We start from the raw sequence: 22957 nt of genomic DNA, 5'->3' as shown, positions 1-22957 counted from the left end.
GGTGCATGTGATTGACATATGTGCAGGGTAGAAATTTGACTGAAATTGTTGTTGTTGTGGTTGTTTTAACTAATATTAGACTGCAAGATGGGGTTTTGTCCACTACATTTAAGTTTTAAGTTAACTTGCCATATTAAAAATTCCCAGTTTATTCCCATTAATTCCCGTTTATTCCTGTTAATTCCCATATATTCCCGTTAATTCCCATGGAAAGTTTCCAACTTTGAAAATTCCCGGAATTTTGCAACCCTATGCACAACACATATGGAACACCCAGCATTGCAGCATTCATAACATGAAATGTTAACTTTAATATTAGGAATGGGGAAATCATTTCTGGATTAATAATTAAAAAAAGTGTTATTAGTTAAATAATCAGAAAAAAAAATCTTTGAATGGGCAGTGACTGGTTCGAGGGTTCGTGGCGGGTTCGAGGGCCATGAGCGGCGGACGAATTACGACCTCTGTTACACATGGATAAAGATCATCAACTCGTAACAGGGTGAACGGCAATTCTGCATTCGCTTCTGCACTATGCAAGTTTGACAGATCGGGTAGCGGATCTGTAGTTCGATGGAATGAGACATAAGAAACTACAAATTTGACTTGCATCTGATGTCGCAATACATCGTACTTTTATAAGTCATGCAAAATATTCTACCTTGTCTGTGGACATTTGTTATTTGCAAAGCCGGTGCTAGATAAACAAATAGCGTGCGTGCGACAGAGGGAAAGTTCTTTGGTGTTGCTTTAAGAAAAGCATTTCAAAGTAATTCCAAATTGAAATGGTATATAGTATATAAATTATTACATATTTGAAAACAAAATGCTGTAACTATTATATTGAGCAGTCTGAAAACATATTGATGGATTGTGTTTTGTTAACTGTAAACATGCTTGTGATTTTTCAGGACTGGGCAACACCAAAGGCCTTTTGACATATCGCCAAGAAGCACAGTGTAATGCCTCACCTGCAAAGCAAATCAAACAATTTTTTATGAGCTCTGACCCATACATGGCTTTGTCAAGCCACTGCCTCTCACATGCTCAACCAGTGTTAGAGGCAACTATGCGCACAGTGGGAGTACGCCATCTTGGTGGCCCTGTACCTATTGCAAACTCGGTGACTCAGGGTAAATGCCGGCTGCTCATGGATGCTGCCTTGTTTGCCGGCCGCTCATTCCGTGTTGGTTGGGGCCCTGGATGGAAGCTGGCACACAGTGGTGAAGCACTCTCTACCAACGGAGCCTCAGACATCACCAAGGAACAACTCTGTGTTGACAGTATAGGCTTTTCGGCTAAACCAACCATAAGCAAGACGTAAGTGCCAGATATTCATGTTGTCCGCCTGTCCTACACTGATGTTTTGAAGGATTGTGATGGTTAGTTACTCAAACAGTAATTCGCTTTTATTTGTGGGGAAGATCACGCGGTAATGGAGTTACACTCCCAATAGATTTTTTGGGTTGCATAAGTGTTCACCCCCCATGCTAAAGTTGACTAAAAAGAGGAATTAAAAAAATCATCTTTAATGCCTTAATTAAAAAATGAGGAAAAATCCAACCTTTAAGGACACCAATTTTCTTTGTGAATGAATAATGTATCATTATACATTATATATAAAGGCCAGTTATTTCATGGAATCAGGATACTATGCATCCTGATAAAGTTCCCTTGGCCTTTGGAATTAAAATACCCCCACATCATCACATCTCAACCCTTGTTTCAGCGGCACTGGATGGTGACTGTCTGCGCTCAACAACGTATTTTTATCAGTCTCTTTTCGAAACACTGTAGTGGATATGATTATGTTGTTTCAAGATTAAAACATTTAAGAAATGTATTGACTGTAAATCCCTCTCTGATGAGAACTTGATGGTTTCCAGTCTTGAGTTCAGAAAATTTGTAAACTCCAATAGCTCGGTCTCATTCCCTTTTCAAATCAAGAAACATTCATCAATGTATCTTACCAAAAATTTGACAAAATGTTTAAAAGGATTATTATTATACACAAAATCCAGTTCAAATTTCACCATAAATAGGTTCACATAGCTTGGTGCCGCTGAAACGAGGGTTGCCCCTTAGTCAATTATACCGGGTCCGGCGTATCTGCGAGACAGATGAGGAATTTGAAAAACGTCGACAACTTTGCTTAACCAATTTCGATCACGGGGTTACCCTGAAGAATGGTTGACCCCAGCTTATGAAAAAGTAAGAATATGAAGTATTCAAATGACTAAATATTTTTAGCTATTAGTATTATGCAGGTCATGCAATACAATTATTAACAAACTATAAAGTTTATGAATTCCAAAATATGAAATAGAAACATATGACACGTCATAATTTTTTGTGTGTGTGTGGAGGGTCGAGCAGACTCTAGGATCGCCACTGATGTGAATGATTACAAAATATTCAATGTTACTGACTTTACTCTTCTGATATTTAACCCTCCTCTGTTGTAGAGGTCCCTTCCAAGTCCACCTCGAGCAGTTGGGAAGTCTAGAATCCACAGAGTTAGAGTTGGACCAGTTTTTGTATCGGCATCCTCTGGAGATTAGCCAGAAGTACGGTACCATCAGCACTGAGGAGAACTGCCCCTTTATTCAGCCGCAGCCTGGCGTGCATGCGCTTCACGATTATGCTCAATGGATTACCAAGGTCAATGAAGATGGCAGCAGGAATGGTATGTTGCACATTCTGAAGAAAGCGTTCAGTTTTGAAATTTGTGATTAATAGTAATAGAAATTAGATTCTAACCAACATGCATACAGTATGATCTAAATAATGATAAATGGCATGACTGTGTTTTTATTTATGCAAATTTAAAACAGGTCTATTGACCGCACCCAAGTATCTGCCACGGTACCCGATAACCCAATCAGAATCAGATTGTGCTTTAATCTAGGGCTGAAACGATCACTTGAGTAACTCGAATAAATTGATTACAAAAAATTATCGAGGGAAATTCTCTGTCTCAAGGATTCATTTAATTTCTATCACTTGCGTTATGTGGCCTGCTCAGCTCAGGGATTATTGCCTCACACAGGCTGCACTGACACGCACCCCACTTTCAGAATTAATTTTTTCATGCAGTGGCCAACTTTGAGATTTTGGGCTAGTTTGCTACCTTAGCATGTATTCGTTCACACTACTACAACCACAAAGTTGTTCATGTGTCATGTGTAGTACCATTGGAAAGTTCTGTTTTTCCTGCATGATGATGTGCAATCTAAATATGGACACTTCCATTATATCAGCAACAAATCATGAAAGTTCAAAGGCGAGTCTCTAGGCTGAGAACGGAATCTCATTGGCTGTGTTTCAAGTCTGTTTTCTTAATATCAGTTTTGTCATTCTCCAGTATAAGAAAAGTGAAGATCCACTCACTGGAACTTATTTTATTTACAGTGACGTTTCAAGCCCTTACTGCCCGGCCATTTTTGTCCAGTGTTCACATACATTTGGACAGATCATCAGACCAAGCTTCATCAAGCCATCTACATGGCATTTACATACATTTAAAGGCATTCGGCTGACAGTCAGTGCTTGACATGAAACTTCCTGTGAGTGTTTATATCCATGTGCCTCACTTTGTCTTGATTGGCGTACTTCCGTGAGTGCACTTTCATGCAGCGCCATTTGTGCTTACTGCCAGAGTGCGTACATTTTAACAAAATAGTGTTGTCTCATATCGAACACCAACTCCGTGCACTTAACTGAAATGACATTTGACAGTGACATGGTCGTACTGTGTCAAAACATGAACAGTTTATGTATGTTTTAACTTGCTTGTACCTCTGAAAGGGTGTTTTCCACTGATGTTGCTTCAGCTTTCTCAAACGCGATTACCACAAGTTTGAAAATGCTCCCTCCCCTTCTGCTATATAGCCAAGATGGTGTCTGTTGAGGGCCAAACGTGTCCAACGTTCCACATTTAGCTTTTTGACTGTTATGAGTGACCATCCGGGGACTAGTGGGGCATTTTGTGTCGGAATTTTCAGTGTGAACACCCTCACACACTTAAATTAGGTATTGTAAGTGCAGAAGTAAACCATTTGAGACAGTGTCTGACATAATGAAGTTGTCATGGCAACTCTGGCATGCTAAGCCAAGTGGCCCCCACATCGCTACTTGCAGCTATATTTCTATTTCTGTATGACATGAATTGTTTGACTCATTATTTGTAGAGCATTTAAAGGATCACAATTCTGTGTTTGGTTTATCTGTGTTCAGCTGTGCTGAGCCATTGGCAGCAGGTATGGACTCTCTGCAAGGCACTGTGGGGTGGACTTACTGAAGCCAGTGAAGAAGAGAACGTTGAACAAAACTGTTGTGGCTCTTACAAACAGCAGCTAGAACGACGACAGAATTTCTCTGCATGGCTTGCTTGTGCAGCTGAAACACGAATTTGCCAGGAGCTTGGTGTGGCAACCCAGCATAGCCCAACAGAGGCCATCTTCAGCTACCTGACAGGACACAAGATTAGTGAAGCCTGCAAGCTGGCACAACAAACTGGTTTGTTAATTTTCAGAGAGGGTGGGTTACAAATAACTAAGGTTGTGTGTTTTGTCAATATGTCTTAAATTCTGAATGTTTGCAGGGGACCACCGTCTGTCTTTGCTGTTGTCTCAGGCAGCAGGCTTGCCATATAGCCAGGATCTTCTGGCACTTCAGCTTGGTGACTGGAACAGGATGCAAATAGGTTCTTGTCTACAGGAAGAGAGACTCCGTATTTATGCCCTCTTGGCAGGCAAACCAGTATGGCGTTCTTATTGATCTACAGTGATTTCAATTTATAGTGTATAGGATGATTTTTTATTTTAAATTACTTCCCTGACTTGCTGAATTTTTTTCACCAAATAAATATGCAAAGTACCCTTTGTTTATTCTTTCTCCCATAGGTATGGCAATCTGGTAACAGCTGTATAAATGTTTGTGCGGAGCTGGACTGGCAGCGCTGTATCGCGGTGCTGTTATGGTACATGCTTCCTCCCACTGCCTCTATTTCTGACGCACTGACCAAATATGAGACTGCTTTTCAGGTAAGCATTACTTGTTGCTCTTTTTTCCTTACTGAATGCTACAAAAATTTGAAATCAAGTGGACAGATCTTCAAATATCTTGCCATTGTTGTAAATTGATTAGAAAATACATTTTTATTATAGCCACCCTTTATTTACAGTTAAGAATTTAGCAGTTTTTATCCAAAGCGACTTATAAAAAGGATTAACATTCAAGCTACATTGCAAAGAAGACCTTAGGTAACAATGAATACTGGGTTGTTGGGAGAGGTTGAGTTGGGACTGTTGCTCTGGTAGCATTTGATGGGTCGTTCCACCATTGAGGAACTACAAATGAAACTAATCTGTGTGTAAGGGTGGCAGTGCCAGACAGCATAAACAAAATAAAATAACTGAACTAATAATGGGAGCTATCTGGTGTGTGGATGATCCTTTATTCTTTAGTGCCAGACAACATTTCTTGGAGGAACACAGTAGTCAAGGGGTGACCTGCCTTTACGAGAGCATTAAGTAAGAGAACAGACCCAGCAATCACTTTGTAGTGATTGTAATATAGTGAACATTAGTGACTGACTAACAAAGGTAGCAAGTGGAGCTCAATGAACAGCAGTGGTAATGTGCCCTTTTTGGTTGATTGAGACACCTTTGTTTTTTGGACCATCTGTTTCACCCGTTTCGTCCCGTTAGCCGAGGCAAAAGATAACCATGAACTGTACTAAGAGCAGGGTGGTGTGTTAGGCTTTTTACATCCTCATTTTTCTTATATTGAGTAGAGCAAAGCAGCACAACTGCACAACAGAGGCAACATGTGAAGGTCAGCTGGTCCTCAATCATGACTTCCAAGTTTCTTGCTACCTTGATAGGAGCAAGAGATAATTCCATTTTGAGGTTGATAGAAATCCGTCATCCCAACTACTCTGTTCTGGGCAGTGATTTCCACAAAAAAAGTAAAACTGGAACTCAGATTTTCCTTGGTAAATGCATGATATCAGTCCTTAAAAAAAGACCCTAGAATGTTTTAAACCGGGAGAAACCCTGATGTAACATGTGACTGCATTTACTGATCTATACTGCTAAATTAAGATCTGATGTGTAATGGTGAATGTGGCTTCTTAATACAGCCAATTCAGTCATGGATATGTGCTCTAATTCTTGTAGGGTTCTCCTGATGAACTGAAATATGCTTGCGCTCCCCTTCCTCCCTATTTGGAGAGTTGTGATCTTGCTTGCATAGAAGAGGAAATGGAGGAGGAAGGGGTCAAGAAGCCCTTGTACGACATATGCTTCCACTTGCTGAAACTCTACAGTGACCGGTAAGCCAGTCTGGTTGTCACCTCAAAGCATAAAACATTTTCATATTCATTCTGAAAGGGTGTTAGCCAACATTGTGCTGTAATCACTGCCAGTAATTGAATAGTACTCGGAAATGTCTTGAATTTCCCCTTGGGGATCAATAAAGTGTCTCTATCTATCTATCTATCTATCTATCGAAATAAAGCCAACAGGTTCATGCTCAATTAATGTTATTGTATATTATTATAATTTATTACACGGCTCTTCACAAGGCAAGTAGAACGCTCCATTGACTTGAATGGGATTTCCCAAAGTTCTAGCGGTCATTATTTCTTGGGAAAGGACCTGAAAAAAATAATGACCGCTGTCGATGGCAACGGAGTTTGTGCTTCAAATTCAGGTCTTTCATATCACTACGCAAGGACTGGAACTTCATTCAAAAGTGAAAGCAGACGGTTGATCAGCTGTGTTCTAAAGTATGTTTGATTCAAGTTCAGCATGCCGCTGCGCATCGGGGTCCTGTTCTCCCTGTCGGGACTTATTTTCCCAATAATGACCGGCGTTCTATACATTATCCCTTACATATGTATAAACTAGTGCTGTCAAACGATTACAATTTTTAATCACGATTAATCGTTGAATTCCTATAGTTAATCACGATTAATCACATATTTTATCATATGATTAAAATTCTATTATATAGCATTTCTGAACTTTCCAGGAGTCCATATTAACAATAAAGCAATTATTGTGTATCTTGATTGGGATTCAAATGAAAGCAAAGCAAGTTACTTTATTAACTTAACTTTAAGACGTAGGTCTATTTGATTATTTTAAATCAAATTTCAAAAGATGTGCAGCAGACCTGAGGCAACACAATATATTCTTCAGAAATATAGCTGATATAAACTGAAATAAATGCTAACGCAGAAGTGCATGCACAAAATGTATGTAGGCCTACACACATTATAAAGGGCATAACAAACAGAAAATATTATATTCATACTATATTCATTATCTTTGAGTTCAGTTGAAAATAAGGAACTTTTCAACATGAGTGCATTGCCATTTTATAGGCCTACAGTCTATGGTGCACTGTCACTTGCCCCACACATCAACGCTGAAGTTCTTAACAGGCAAACACTGGATGAACAATGGATTTTATGGAGCAGCGTCGACCAAATACTGAATCGTGATTTACACGGCGGCAAAGTGCGATGCTGGTGTACGGAGATGAAAATAATGGAATCTAATGTAAATGAATGTCGAAAGCAGAGTGCATCGCAAATAGTAGCAGCCAAAGAGGAATGTTGATAACAGAACAAGTGACTGTGATAAAATCTTTGGCGGCACACAACTAATGCGTCAGCCTAGGCTACTACTCTTTGGCCGGCTCGTAAGCCCAACCAAGTGTGTGCAGCATGCCTTTACGTAGCCTACTAACGGCGCATAATCATAAAGATACATTTAATCTGCATCACGCCCCATTTTAGCGGAAAACATGTTAACATTATATCATGATCCAATGGGAAAGATGGCTAGTAATCACACGTTGACGTTACATCTAGTTATAAATTCACAGGACATTCAATCATTTTACTAACACGGCAGTTATGAAGAATTATGTTTATGTAACTTGCTCATGTCGAAACTATGTACATTACCAACCTAATTCGTTTGCAATACCCCATGTATTGTACACATTTAGCATGTACTGTAGCTACACTTACCATAATATTCCGTGCAAAACGGTTGGCTTGCTAGTTAGCTAACTGTGGAACTTCAGTATAACATAGCCAATTATCTCACCTAGTTGTAGGAAATAGGCTACGTTCATATTACAAGTGATAGAATGAATGTGTGACTTATGTTTAGTTGATGTTATGACATGTAAAGTTAAGCTTGCTGAACTTAATTATAGTCAGCCACGGGCAGTTTGACTGTGCCTATCGATACATTCGTGACTCCTGTTAGTAAACTGGAAAGAGCAAAACATAGGAACATGGTCACATTAATCCCATAAACACACAGATAACTCATACACCAACCTTATTTTGTGCCTTTTATTCACGTTTGTTTCAAGATTTAGTAAGTTTACTATAAGCCCTTTTCACTCCCCACTTTGATGCAGCATAGATTTCCATTATATCAGTCATCTTTCCCCTAAAAGGGGGCGTGTACGTGCAGCACATACAACGTTCCATTCCATTCGTCAGTGTGTATTGTTTAGTTTCCGGTCTAGCTAGATCTGGTGTGGTGTTGTTGTTGTTCTAACGTTACTAGTTGTTGCAACAGCATGTGAAAAAACGACAAAGTTTGTTACACCAAAAAGAACGTTAATCTCGCGATAAAAAAATTGACGCCGTTAAAATAGGTTTACGTTAACGCCGTTAATAACGCGTTTAACTGACAGCACTAGTATAAACATATAGATGTTCACTTATACTACAGAGTTTGAGAACCTGACATTTTACATAACGTAAATATCACCGAAAATGGGAAAAAACAAAGACCCATGTTTTTTGCCTCACAATTACAGTGGGCGTTGCTTTCAAATGGCCACTTCAGTTGCGCATTACGCGGCGTGAAGCTGCGTGAAACTTTAGTACCACTTTCAGCCACTGTGCGTCGCTCTGCCACTGTACATTGCTCTGTCAGTAGCCTGCCTGTCGCCCCTTCTGAAAAAGCAGGAGGCTACCGTTAAACATAATTGTTAAATTTGTTAAAACGAATAGCATTTTGCAACTTGACAAAACACTGGATTAAATATCGTAGGGACAGGAGAAAACTTGTACATCCATTGGCTCGTGGGGAGATCACATGCCAGTTGCCTCTCCCTTCAGTGCTATGACTCTTTTGATGACTTTGTCCAGATGGTCTATGTATTTATTGCAACGTTCGGCTGTGAGTTTGTTTCGCCAAAAAAAACTCTATTGCAGATATCAATGCGTCTTTGTTCATGGGTTTGGCCTCACAGCAGAGGCTTAGACAACTATGACCCACGTTTTGGTTTCGTATATTAATTTGCCCTCCTTATTGACTGCAATGTAGTCAATTGACTGCTTGACAGGTTCTTTTAATTTTTCTGTACAATAAACAAATACATCTGCTTTATGCTGCAGAATTACGCACTTGGCCAGCCTGTAGAACGGGCACATTTTGGAGAGAATAGAGAATGTACGCACACAAGAATCTGTAGGCTATTTGTGGCTGGTTACCAGAAAACAATGTTTAATGCATTAACTCAAGACATCAAACGTTTTCTAAACAATACAAACAGAAAGGATGCAGCAGGCCACAAATGTAGAAGAGTAATTTCCAGTGGAAGAACAAAATGCTGAATGAAGCCCAAAGATATAAAGGCATATCTGGCAAGTTGTTACGTAAATGTTGACGTAAATGGTTGGGCTATAGGCCTAGTTTGCAAGGAGAAGACATAATGCGTGAGCATGCCACACTATCCACAGCTGTGGTAGCGGGGGGGGGGGGGTAGGAGGATTACTGTTAGCGCAGGATTTATATAAAACATATAAACAGAAGGCCTGCCTCGAATGCAGGCTTGCCCAAAAAAAAGGCCTGTGGTTTGCGCAGCCTACAGTAAGTAGGTCTTAGTGAGTTAGGAGTCCTCTTTAAAATGTCAGGTTCTCCACTTTTAAGCTGTATCAGAGGTGAAAAGTTGCATGCGTTGGGGGCAGGGCCGGATTAACAATTCATAGACCCTTGGGAACAAATGTCCGATGGCCCCCCCTGCCCCCAGCCAACGTGAATCGGGCGGTCAATAGGCCGTAAAGATTTTTCTTGCCATTTAAGGCACGAGCGCATCTGTGAGGCCAAGCCTCACCAAGTAGCCCGTTTGTTTACAACTAGCAAAATAGTTTCAACATTTTGATTATCAGTGTCGGGTGAATTAGGAAATGTTCTCAAAGTAGCCTTATGGCTAAAAGCTGCTTGGGATCCCCAGTCAAGCAATATAACCATACAAATGCGCGGCCTGCTCACTCATTGTTTCAAAAAGAGTAATTTCGGCTTTGTCGGAACTGGCCATTGTAGGCTACGTAAAAATAAACTTCCAAAACTAACAAAAAATATTTATCTTCTTTCAGTTAATTCAAAAGTTTCCAAAAAGTTAAGAGAAACCGATGACATGATGCGCGTTAACAGATGACATGATGCGCGTCACTGACATAATGCGCAAATAATATAGATATTCCAATATATTCGAATACACGTGTTTAGTAGGGCGGTCAGCGTCAACGTGTTAATTGTGATGCCATTAAGGACCAAGCATAACGCTTTATTTTTTTTTATTCTCATTAATCGAGTGGCACAAAATTATTGGTTTTATTTTACAGTCACTTGTTCTGTTATCAACAATCCTCTTTGGCTGCTACTAGGGGTGTAAAGATTAACCGATACGTATCGGTATCCGTTTTTAACGTGTAAGATACGGCTACATCGATACGTGAAGCCCCGTATCGGAATAAAACTGAAATGAACCGGTCGTTATATCGATTTACTTGTTACGAATCGGTTCACAACCTTTTCTGCTCGCTCAGACTCTCATTTATGTTGCAAGCAGCGCGTTCATCCCACTTCCGGTTTTGAAACTACACATGGCACGGATTTGTGGGTAATGCAGTTCGTTTTGGGCTACATTCATTGCCCAGTAAGTTGTCAAAGGACCTCATTACCCATACATCTACTGCAACTTAAGCACAAGACGACTCACACTCTGTCATTTGACAGTTTTTACTCTTGTTTTTCAAAATCCAGCGTGAAAACGATAGTCTGAAGTCTGTAGAGTAGCCTTACGTTTGATGAAGGGATTTCCTTAATGTTAAAGAATAATTTGGCCCTTGCTGCTAAAACGAGAACAAATTATTATTATTTTGTTCATATTCACTCAGACTTGTGGCACTGAGTTTCTGGTTTTTGCATATTAGGTCTACCGTTGGAACAAAATAAGCCCAGAGAGTTCATTGATATGTAGGCCTATTTTATTCTTGTAGCCTAGGCTATGAGAAAAGGCCAACAGTGTCTTAAGCACTGTTTTATTTTATTTCGGTATTGTCTTACCTCAACAATAGGCTACAGCTCCTTGAAAACAATCAGATATAACTCTATCTAGATGTGAATCATATCGTCTTTTACATGAGAGATTCACACCCCTAGCTCCTACTATTCTGACCCTTTGATGCACTGTGCACACGTGAACTGAACATAATTAATGGACTAGGCCAGGGGTTCTCAATATTCACATATTATCCCCAAATTCTCGGATGCGCAATAAAACTTATTTCGGTGCAGCACAGGCTTTTGCAGTGCTTCAACCCGTTATCACTAAGCTGTTCCTGTAATTATCTTGCGCTGCAGACAAATGGATCACCGAGGATGTCAATTCCGATGTAAACATAGCTAAGTAGTGGAAATAACTCAAGTCGTCATACTGTATTAGTGGAGGTTTCTTTTTGGGAAAGTGAAATCTGCATTTTCTTCTGGAGTTAGACTTGTGCTTTTCTATGGCAACTTCAGGTGTATGGCCGTACGCATTGTGCATGCCATCAGGCTACTCAGCTACGAGTAGAGAAAGAATTTCCCGTGTGTATATTCATTCCAAGTTGGCCTACCAGAACTTCCCAACTATGTAGCCCATAAACTGCATGACAGTAGGCTATTTATATTTTTCTGTAAAAGAAACGTATGCATTTGTACAACTTAATGATGCAGAATTATGCACTAGGCTACTTGGAACGCACACATTTTGTTTGCGCAGGAGACAATGACCACCCACACACGCACCAACTTGCTTATTTACTAACTCAAGACTTCAAGGCGATATACAACGCCTTTTAGGGCTGTATGTATAAAGTTATCCAAATTAATATAGTCTGTAGTTAGGAGTAAATAAAGTAGGCTACTTTGTAGGCTACATTATTAGCTGACCAATGCACTTATTTGCAATTGGGAAACGGACAATATTAATACTGCAACCCTTTCAACATTTCATTGCGGGGAGGGGGGAACATTTATTCCTGCAGGCGCCCTTGTGTCTGTGCCAAGGCTATGTAAGCTATTGGTGTTGTGGCTATGTACGAAATGTGAAATGAGGCTTTTGCGCGATAGGCGAAGAAGACAGAACGAACGATAATGCGCCTTTACTGTAGTGGAGTTTGTGAGACAGAAACAAGAGGAAAATAGTGATAAAAATGTCTGTTTAAATTGTAGCCTGACTAAAGATGTCCGATAATATTGGCCCACCGATATTATCGGCCCGATATTAGCATAAAAATGTAATATCTGTTAATATCGTTATCGGATTTTTTTGGTCTTAAAACCGATAAAATAATCCTTGCGTTACACCCAAATAGTGCCTATGCGCTCCTGAAGCGTTTACCGGCGCACAGATGATGACCTCATCAAGCTGCGTCTTGAGGCATACAAACAAGTGTGGATGGCTGCAGTAACAAACTTGCTCGCTCTGTTTCAACATTATGTCTGTGGTTTGGAATTGGCCATGGCCGTCGTAGCCCCTTGCGTTGGCCGTGACGCCCCTTTGAAAATCAGAGGTTTACAGGCCACGGTGGCCTTGGTGCCCCCTTCTTTAAATATTCTGTTTTGCGTCCTACTAATAGCGATATATATTTAGCCTATGGCCAAATTACGCAGTGGAGAAAGTGACAGCGCAAGAAAGTGCGTCCAAATTAACCCATTCTTCTCAGTTGAACTACTCGCGAAGTAGCCTACTCATCACACAAACATCACAAGTATCACATGAAAGAGCTTTTTCTCAGCTTTTAAACGATGTTAGCCGCTAATTGCTGTGGTGAACGGTTCGCGAGAAAAGTAAATAATATCATTCAATTTAATCATAAATTCTACTGAAGGTTTTGCGTCCATCTCCCTACCCATTCATCTTGGTGGAATACTTCAGAACCCTTCGTTTAACATATGACAAACCATATATCAGAATAAACAGCAGACCTTACCGAACAGAAAGGTGTAAATCAGTCCCCTGTACAGTTAGCCGTTCTAGACTAATCCCGTTTTGAATTTGCAGTAAATTTCAACATACATGGATGTCTCCAAATTTGGGATTTAAGTTTTACACTGTGTTTAAATTGTTCCACATTATTTCATAACGGGCCAAATACAAAACAAATATTACAAATGTCGCCTAGATATCGGTAAATCAGAGGACAGCTGACAGCAGAGTTTGTGAAAGTAGCCTTAATGATCACAAAATGCTAAGCATGCATCTGAGTTTCTTAAAGCTGAGCTGTGCTTAAATTGTTCAATACATGATTTCATAACAGGCCAAATATAAAATAAATGTTAAATATAGCCTAGATATCTGAAAATATTAGATGATCAGATGATTTACAGTTATATGTAATATGTCATGTTTTATGTTTTTGTAATGTTTCATACAGTGATGCAGGTCTACTGCAGTGAATACAACTTTGATAATTTTTATAGCCTACTATAGTTAACTTTGGCCTTGGTGCCCTGACATGTGGCCTTTGTGCCCCCCACCAAATATGCCCAACTGAAGGCCAAGTGGCCTTGCCCCTAAAATGGTGAAATTCCAAGCCTGATTGTGGGTATGGCCCGTTATGAAGGCCAGTCAGTCTTTTAGCCCCGTTCATTGGACTAATACTAAAGGAGGACTTTGTTTACTACTCTGGAAGGTCTGGACTGTAACTTTGTGCCTTCCTTGTTCTTATTGCACACTACCTTAATGTTGCATCTCTTTGTGGTTGCTCATGTAGAGCAGTGCTGATTGAGCCCAGTTTATAATTTCAATGATTGCATTAGCCCAAGTAATGGGCTAGGGACAAAGGCTGCTTAGATTTGTACTTCACCTCAAGCCTGAAGTATTTTTTGTAGCTCAAACAAATGTTTTCAAAATTGTGCAGTATAGTTGCTTGCCACATTGTAATTGACTCATATTTGTGCATTCATTCAATTAAGGTGATTGAGTTTTAGTTAAAGAAACAGTTCATGAAGCATCCTACAAATGCAGGCTCATTTAACACAGAAAAAGGGTAGCCTGTCATACACTATGCCTGTTATTTTAGTTGGCTTTACATTCTGCTATGTTGCAAGTATTTTTCTTATTTTGCACAGACAATGTTAACATTTGGAAAGCCTTGTTGCATTCAAGAATGCATCCAGTGGGGCATCACAATAACATTAAGCATGTTGTGTTAATTCCACAACAGGAGATATATGTGATGTTACCTAAATTAGTTTTGAGGAAAAATAACCCATATATCGACATCGGTATCGGCTGATATCGGAATCGAAATTTGAGAGTTGGACAATATCGGCATATCGGATATCGGCAAAAAAGCCAATATCGGACATCCCTAAGCCTGACTGTTGTAGCCTACTGCACTCTTGCACATTTTAAATCTGAAATAAGGAGGAATGTGAAGAGGCTGCTATTAACTGCAAAGAATGCATCTGCAAATGAAACTATCTGCAGCCTATGATGCAAATCCAATAACCTAAATGTCCGGTCTGTGGATGTCTGTTTTAGTTTTTGACAGCGCAGTCTTTGAGAATTCAAATGATACATTTTAGTTTTTGCCCAAGCTGAAGAGTGCCGTCTGTTATTGTTCGAAAAAATATAGACTGATCATGCCCCTTACATTTTGCTACTGCGAGGTCCATGTGCGCCCCACAGAAATATTATTTAATTTTATGAGTGAGCTGTCACACCCCCCTTGCGATGTTCGGGCCCCCCCAGGGGATCGCGCCCCCCAGTTTGAGAACTGGACTAGGCCATTTCTGTTAGCACTTCTTTAAAATGTTCTGTAGCCCTACGCTATATTTTGCACATGCACTTTTGCATATTTCTCTATGAAAAGTCTCTATGTTTGTTATGCCCTTTATTTTGTACATGCACTTCTGCTATAGCATTTATTTCAGTTTATATCTGCTATATTTTTGATGAATACAATGTGTTGCCTCAGGCCCGCTGCACATCCATGTCTTAAAGTTAAGTTCATCAAGTAACTTTCTTTGCTTTCATTTGATTCCCAGTCAAGATACACTGGTAAAAATGGCTTTACATTGTTAATATAGACTTTTGGAATGTTTATATGTAAAATAATATCATTTTAATCATGTGATAAAATATGTGATTAATCGCGCTTAACTATAGAAATTCAGTGATTAATCAGATTAAAAAACTTTATCGTTTGACAGCCCTAGTTTTTTGCAATAATTAGAGTAATTAATAAGGATGAATGATTGACTGGCTGGCTTACACATGTCTAGTCTGGACATGTCACAAAGCAATACATTGAAAGGACATAAATGAGTGTATGTAACTGTTATAGGTTGATAGTCATGTGATCATATCACATGACTGAGCTCTACCTTTTTAAGTGCACCTGTGTCATCAAATGTTAATTAAGCCCTGAAGAAGGTCGGAAGCGACCGAAACGCGTCGGCAGGTCCAAAGTAAAATAAAGAACTTTTATTAATATATCAGAGTGCCTCGGATCTCTTCTCTCCTCTTTGGACATAAATGAATATTGAGGTAAAGGATCTCATGACTTCCTACCAAAATATTTTAATATAAGGGCAAAGCCAGAAAGCATTAGCCTAGAAATCTAGACGCACCCTAGCGGCGGCAAATTAATTTGCTCAGCCTGTACGTCTAGTATCAAACCATAGGGATTTCTATTGGCTGACGCCGTGGACGTCATCCAATCACAGCGCTCTATTTTGTTACAGTCTTAAGGCGGGCTTAACAGGATAACGACGGTGAACAACAAGGAAGGTGGCTATGGCGAACGAAGAGCGGTTGTTTGAATCGGCGTTGGCGTCAACTTTGGAGGAGTTGGACTTTTCTTTGCTTTTCTTTGAAAGTTGAGCAACACAATGCACTTAAGTCATTCCTTTCGAAGAAGGATGTATTTGCCGTTTTGCCGACCGGATACGGATATGGTCGTAGCGCTGGCCTATTGCATGCCTAGGCAGTTTGAAAGACAATTCTCTGCCCGCCCCTTGGATTAAGCGAGGTGAATGGTTCGATTCCAGACTATACATTTCAATAGAGAATAATTCAAGAAAGCATGGAAGTAGTCTGGAAAAGCCTGGAAAAATATGGACATGTGTTACTTTGACTAAAGCTAAAACTTTTTTCTTTTACATTTTTATGGTTACTACTTAACTCCATATACATATTATTTCATAATTTTGATCTTTGTTTTACAATGTAATGAGAAGTCAAAATAAAGAAAAACCTTTGAATAAGAAGGTATGTCCAACCTTTTACTGGTCTGTTTATCTCAAGTTTGGGTGGGATGGGTTGAGCAACAATCTTTTCTCTGATTCCTTGACGGCTCCCTTGTTTATCAAGTGAAATGATAACAATATCATCCATACTTTGTTGGACTGTACTGTACAAATTAAAAACATGAAATGTTTAGTCCCTGAAATTACTGTTGAAAATGTTGACCACTTGATCTATACATTTGTCTGTAGACACCATAACCTGCAGCAGCTATTGGATCCCAGCACAGTAACAATCCAGCACCTTGACTACCGACTTTGCTGGCATTTGTGGAATGTCCTACAAGCATTAAACTACACCCATCTTTCACCTGAGTGCCAGGCCCGGCTCCACTCAAGCTATGCTGCCCAACTGGAGAGTGCTGGCCACTGGGAGTTGTCCATCTTTGTGTTGTTGCATATACCCAACTCGATGTAAGAGCACTTTTGCCTTTGCCTTTTGTATTGTATTGAAGTTGTTTGGCAAGAAGAATTTTGGAGCATCAAGGCCTCCCTGTGTTTTATGTTTTTGAAGTGAGGTAAGCTTTATTCTTGGTGGTTTGTGGGGTTTGAATAGTCAGCATAGCAAATTTGGTGCTGTCATATCAATGGCTTTGCTGTTAGCACCAGCACATCTTTATTGACCGTCACAGGGAAATGGTTTTGAAAAAGAAAAATTGAATATTACCTTTTGTTGGTCTTAAGATTATCTGTGCCAAAGTTCTTAAGGAAAAGTACATTTTTACCTTTAGTGGAACCCCTATTTAGTCGTTTTTCCACTGAACGGTACTTGCTGAACTCGCCTCGACTCTACTCGGGTTAGGTACCAGGTGGAAAGTACCACCCTCTTTAATGTAGCTGGGTGCCATAGCGACGCAGAAGGAAACTACCATGGCATCATTAACGCAGGACACACAGTAATAACAATCTTAACAATATCAGCAACGTGGGAAATCAAGGGGATTTTGTTTCTAATGGGCTCTTTGCACATACTACTCATTTGTTTCCAGTGGAGCCAGGTGTGTATGAACCTGCCGCTATTGTTAATGTAATTAGTGTCTACACGGACCCGGTTGGGTGTTGCACCTAGTAACAGCATGTTACGATAAAGAAGGATTTATGTGAGTTAAAATTGTTATTATTGGGCAAACAAGATATTCAGTGTCTGAGTGAAGATGTTAGGAGCAGAATATAACAGAAGATGCCATTACAACACAGTTAACGCTCCACCGGAAACAAAGCGGCTGCCTTGAGAGCCTTTCGTGCAAAGAGCCCATTTCTGGTATGTGGTAGTTTCTTATGGATTTAAATTGCCATTGACACAGTTTGTTAATTCATAAGGATATAGAATGCTTATCTTTTAACTGCAGAACGTTTTCCATTTCAGAGTAATTATGTTATTCCGTAATTATGCATATTACGTTATTCCATTTTCAAATGTAATTAATGAACGCACCTGTTGTGAATAATAACGTAACGCAGGCTTGTTGTGAAAATTGTTAACATTAAGTGCTTGTCCTAGCACAGTATGGCTGAGGTATTTTTAAAAATAATGGGCTTGTTCAAAACATGGCAATGAGAATAGCGATCAATCAGTAACTTGCAATACTTTTTACCTTTTGGCCTTATCGCCTCAGCTCACTCAAAACCTCAATGGTGGTGATGCCAAAAATAGTGCTAGGTACCAGTTTTTGCTATTGAAAAAACAAAATAAGCGAGTAGAGGCAAGTTGAGCAGATCCCATGCAGTGGAAATCCGACTTCTGTTTAGTTGACCTCTCGCATGACAACTGGAGACAGTCATAAAATGTGCACTCTAGATATAATTTAAACACTTGTCATGTGTGCTGCTGATGTCCTTTCAGGCAGCGTGAGCGAGCTGTTCGTGAGATGTTGTGCTCTTACTGCTCACTACTGGAGACTGAGGATTCTGCAGAAAAGGAGTCTTTTCTGACAAAGGGGCTGAAGATCCCTGTTCACTGGATTCATGAGGCTAAGGCCATCCGTGCACGCCATGATTCAGACAAGCATCAAGAAGCATTGCACCTCTATCATGCCAGGAGCTGGAGCCAATGCCACCGCTTGGTCATTCATCACTTAGCAGCAGGTAATTGATAGCTTAGCTGATACCAGACTCAATTTAGATTAAGACTTCATACAATTCCAGACATTTTAAGACATGTTAAGACCTTAAAGCAACACCAAAGAGTTTTTTTTATACCTTAAAATAATGTTTCCAAAATCGTTTCAGTGGTTCATCAACTCGTAACAGGGTGAACGGCAATTCTGCATTCGCTTCGCGGCCCTCTATCGGCTATAACCGCACTATGTAAGTTTGCCAAATAAAACAAATAGCGTGCGTGCGACAGAGGAAAGTTCTTTGGTGTTGCTTTAACTAACAAAAATTAAATTACATATTAAAGGGGTGGTTCAGGATTTTGGACATAAGACCTTATTTCCAAGTTAGTAAGTGTGATTTATCAGTGGAGACCGTTTTCAACATGTTTCATCCAGTCCTAGTTGCAGAGTTCGCAGGTGTTAAGTCTACGGTATGTGTTAGCCTGCCACTAAAAACAGTCTTACCCACTCCACAGTACACCCGAGGCAAATAAATTATAACGCCAGACTATCAATGTAAATGTCTGTGTTGATAGAAATATGTTAGAAATAAAAACTACCCTTGCATCACATTGCAATAGTTATACTTTGTTCCCTGTTGTTGGTAGTAGGCTTATAAGCTAGGCTACTACTAGGCGTCCCGATTGGAGTGCGCTTCTGTTTACTTTAAAGCGCGGTACTACTAACCGGAGCAAGTAAAATTCCGCCACTGCTGAGAAACTAGTCCCTCAAAATGTAATGTCATCATTGAGATGCAAGGATAGTAGTTAGTAGTGATCTTAATTTATCTCAGCTAATAACAGAACCCACAAAAAAAGATCATTCTCGGTCTACCCTAATTGATCTCATCTTTTCCAATAGGGCTGACAAAATTGTGTCTTTGAGTTAGGTATTTGTGATCATTGCCCTTTTGAATGCATAAGAAATACAAAGATTAACATGAGCAAATATCACAGAGAAACCTAAAACATTTTAGTGACCAAGACTTTTTATCTGATCTTTTTCATAGCAACTTACATTATACTTCTGAAATCACAGATATTGAAATGGCAAAAATGGCACTGGATTTCTTTACAAAAACTTTCCTTTCAGTCATTGATAAACATGCAATATTATAAGAGTAACTCCTGGTTACCTGAATTATCAGCTATATTTAAAGAAAGAAACAGAGCCTGATCACTAGCTAGGAAGACTGGAAACCCATCACACTGGTTAGCTTTTAAAACATTTAGAAATAAATTAATCATCTGTGCGGAAAGCTCAATCTAATGATTACTTAGACTTCATAGCAAACTCCAGCTCAAGCCCTGCACAATTTTGGAAAGCGGTAAACTCAAACAAAAACACAACCACTAATGCTATGCCCACCCATATCAAATATGATGACTGTTTCATATCTGAAAAGAATAGGATTACCCTTGCTTTCAATAGACATTTTGTTGAAGATGGGCATTTATTTCATAGAGTTTAAAGGGACTCCTCAGATAGTTGTCAATTCTGTACATTGTACTTTTCAACCTTTCTCTCAAAATGAAGTGTGTGAGGCATTACACTACATGACAGTAGGAGTGCTGCTGGAGAAGATAATTTAGATCCTTTTTTCCTTAAATTGTCTGCTCCTATTATCACAAAGCATATAGTGCATATATTTAATCTTTTCATTGTGGTGGTCATATTTCCTAGTACATGGAAACTACCCCATCTGACATCTTTGCATAAAGGGGGTGTTAGATTATTTAAATAATTACTGTCCAATCTCCAAAAAATGTTGTATGCATGCATTACTGAAAGTTTAAACAGTGCTTCTTTTGTCGCACAACAGGCATTCTGATCGGTCTTTTTGTTTTGTTGTGTGTTGTAGACTGCATCATAAATGACAACCACGACTACCTACTGCATATCCTAGAGGGACTTGCTGTGCCAGAGCGCCATGCACAGATACAGGACTGGGATGTTTCTGGTAGAGTGTTTCTGGACTACATCCATGTCATCCAAACACTGCAATCCATACAGCAGGTATAAGAAAAATGTCACTCATAGTTTCATTATGATGTTTATCTGCAGGAGAGAACCTCTGACTTAAAAAGGTTGCAACATTGAACTCTCAATAGACTTTCATACTACTGGCTTCTATATGTTTATTACGTTGGGCCTCATTCACCAACTGTTCTTATGAAGAAACCCACTTACGCAGTTTTCACAAAGATGGCATTCACCAATGTTTTCTTGTTCTTAGGTAACAACAGAATCTATGCACACTCGTAGATAGATAATGTAAAGAGCACCTTTACACATGTTTGAGTACGGACTTGGTGTAAATATTCTAAAATTGAAGTGGCAACTTTATATCTTCTAATTTATGAAATAATAATTAAATAAACTTGTAATCAAATTTCACTATTTTCCAAAGCATTAAGATCTTTAGAAATGAATAAATCAGAATCAGGTTTTATTGCCAAGTATGTTTGGTCTCAAGGTGCTTGATATACAATAATCAGCGGCAGTGTTCCTAATCCAACGCCAAACTTCCTATGGTTGTTTTACAAACGATAAGACCTGCTCAGAGCGGCAGTAGTGCTGTTCACTCTATGTGCCATCGAAATGATTTTGAAAATGTTAAGGGTAAAAAAACTCTTTAGGCGGCCTTTAATTACAAATGCTTTATTATTGTGTGTGCAGATGGATGGTCCCGGCTATGAGCTGGAAAGACTCTACACTGAGGTGACATCCCTTTGCAGCAGAATTGAGCTGCTCCCATGCATTTCAGCTAAGGATAGACTTGCTCAGTCAGGTGAGGATCAGTTGGCATTTTAGTGACTGAACTATGTAACTTGGTGCTGGGCATGGCACTATGTCAGATTTGTGGTGATGAAAAACAATAAGCATTATCAGGCTCTTTAAGTGTGTATGGTGCATCTCACAAACTTTGGTCATCTCCTCAGAAATGGCAAAACGTTTGGCCAACATCCTCCGTGCAGTCCTGACTTTGCAACAAGAGGGAGATGCTACATCAGACCTCCCTCTCATCCCATTGTGCTGCCTTGCGCCTCACATTGGCCGGCTGCCTATGCCTGAAGATTATGCTCTAGAAGAGCTCCGCAGCCTTACCCAGTCTTACCTACGTGAGCTCATTTTCAGTCAGTGAAGTCAGTGACTGAAGTGGTGGATCCACTGGATATGGAACAGGAGGATTTGGTTTTAGTAGTTTGCAGAAGAAGCAGCACTGCTATGATCTTTTTCAGAGAACACTGTTGAAAAGATACTACTTTTGACTATACATTCCATTCTGTACCATTATCACTATTTTATGTCCATATTGAAGTTTTGTTTGGTGATGACTGGAGACGTATTCTGCAGTCTTAAAAAAGTGCAAGTATTGACTGCGAAATGTTTTTACCCTTCAAGTGAGAGGTTTGGTAGATTGTAACTGCCAAATATGTTTGAGCTTTGTCAGTGACCCTTTTTTTCCCTTCACATTGTGTAGTCATGGGAGGAGTCATGATGCTCTGAAGTTCAGGGTGTTGCAGTGTGCAGTGTTTGTAAGGGCTTGTAGCGGGGTTCCAATTCTTGTATATCTAATCAATTTTGTGTACCAAAAGATGAAACATATAGGCAAATGTTTATATTTTTGTAAAGTTTTAAAGGTATAAAGTATTACAGCAGCACTGTTGTGTAATAGAGCCAAAATGCACAGCTGAAGCAGTTCCATCCACCAATTGACACTTTTCTATAAACACACCTTATTTTCGCCCATGGAACTTCCACCCAACCCCCCCCACCCCACCCACCCACCTACCCCCACCATTTAATTAGTCTGTCCGGAAAGATTTTTGTAAGGTATTCTCCACAATAGCTGAATCATTGTTTAACTTTGTTTCCTCATATTAAAACCATGAATAAAATAATTTTCCTCCTTGAAATCTGCCTTGACTTTTTGGAATGGGCCCACTTGCTAAAAACAATATTAAGTATAGGCCTAGTTGCCATGGCACTGCCATGCCGGACATCTTAACTATGGCTCCAAATAGACTGCATTTATTTAACTAGTGCAGTGCCCGTTCAAACATGCTATTCCTGTAGCCCAATTACATGCCTGCAGGTAGGCCTGCTTTAAAAAGAGGATGATGGGGGAAAAACATAATTCCAGGTAAGCATTCAATAATGAATAGGCCTACAGATAATATAATAATATAACTAGAAATGCAATTCCAAGGAATTTCCAGTGCATGAAAATGC

The 22957-nt window shown here is 39.6% G+C and overlaps 1 protein-coding gene across 2 annotated transcripts in view; it reads left to right on the top strand.

Annotated features, from left to right (window-relative positions):
• nup98 (nucleoporin 98 and 96 precursor) overlaps nt 1-22641 on the top strand; it is a 124989-nt gene extending 102348 nt beyond the window's left edge. For both annotated transcript variants that reach the window (XM_076302395.1, XM_076302394.1), the window contains 11 exons: nt 912-1320; nt 2466-2686; nt 4237-4518; nt 4604-4761; nt 4905-5045; nt 6183-6337; nt 16818-17039; nt 18469-18710; nt 20583-20737; nt 21401-21512; nt 21664-22641. In XM_076302395.1, coding sequence (XP_076158510.1) covers nt 912-1320; nt 2466-2686; nt 4237-4518; nt 4604-4761; nt 4905-5045; nt 6183-6337; nt 16818-17039; nt 18469-18710; nt 20583-20737; nt 21401-21512; nt 21664-21866 — 2300 coding nt within the window. In that variant the 3' untranslated portion in view covers nt 21867-22641. The remainder of the gene's footprint in view (nt 1-911; nt 1321-2465; nt 2687-4236; nt 4519-4603; nt 4762-4904; nt 5046-6182; nt 6338-16817; nt 17040-18468; nt 18711-20582; nt 20738-21400; nt 21513-21663) is intronic.
• Nucleotides 22642-22957: the final 316 nt, after the last annotated feature.

This window comes from Alosa pseudoharengus, unplaced genomic scaffold, assembly GCF_046254945.1.
Source record: "Alosa pseudoharengus isolate Yale_2024_CS ecotype anadromous, Long Island Sound unplaced genomic scaffold, YU_APseudo_1.1 YU_APseudo_1.1_scf_23, whole genome shotgun sequence".
Taxonomy (NCBI): domain Eukaryota; kingdom Metazoa; phylum Chordata; class Actinopteri; order Clupeiformes; family Clupeidae; genus Alosa; species Alosa pseudoharengus.
The sequence above is the reverse complement of the archived record's forward strand: the minus strand, read 5'-3'. Positions and strand labels throughout refer to the sequence as shown.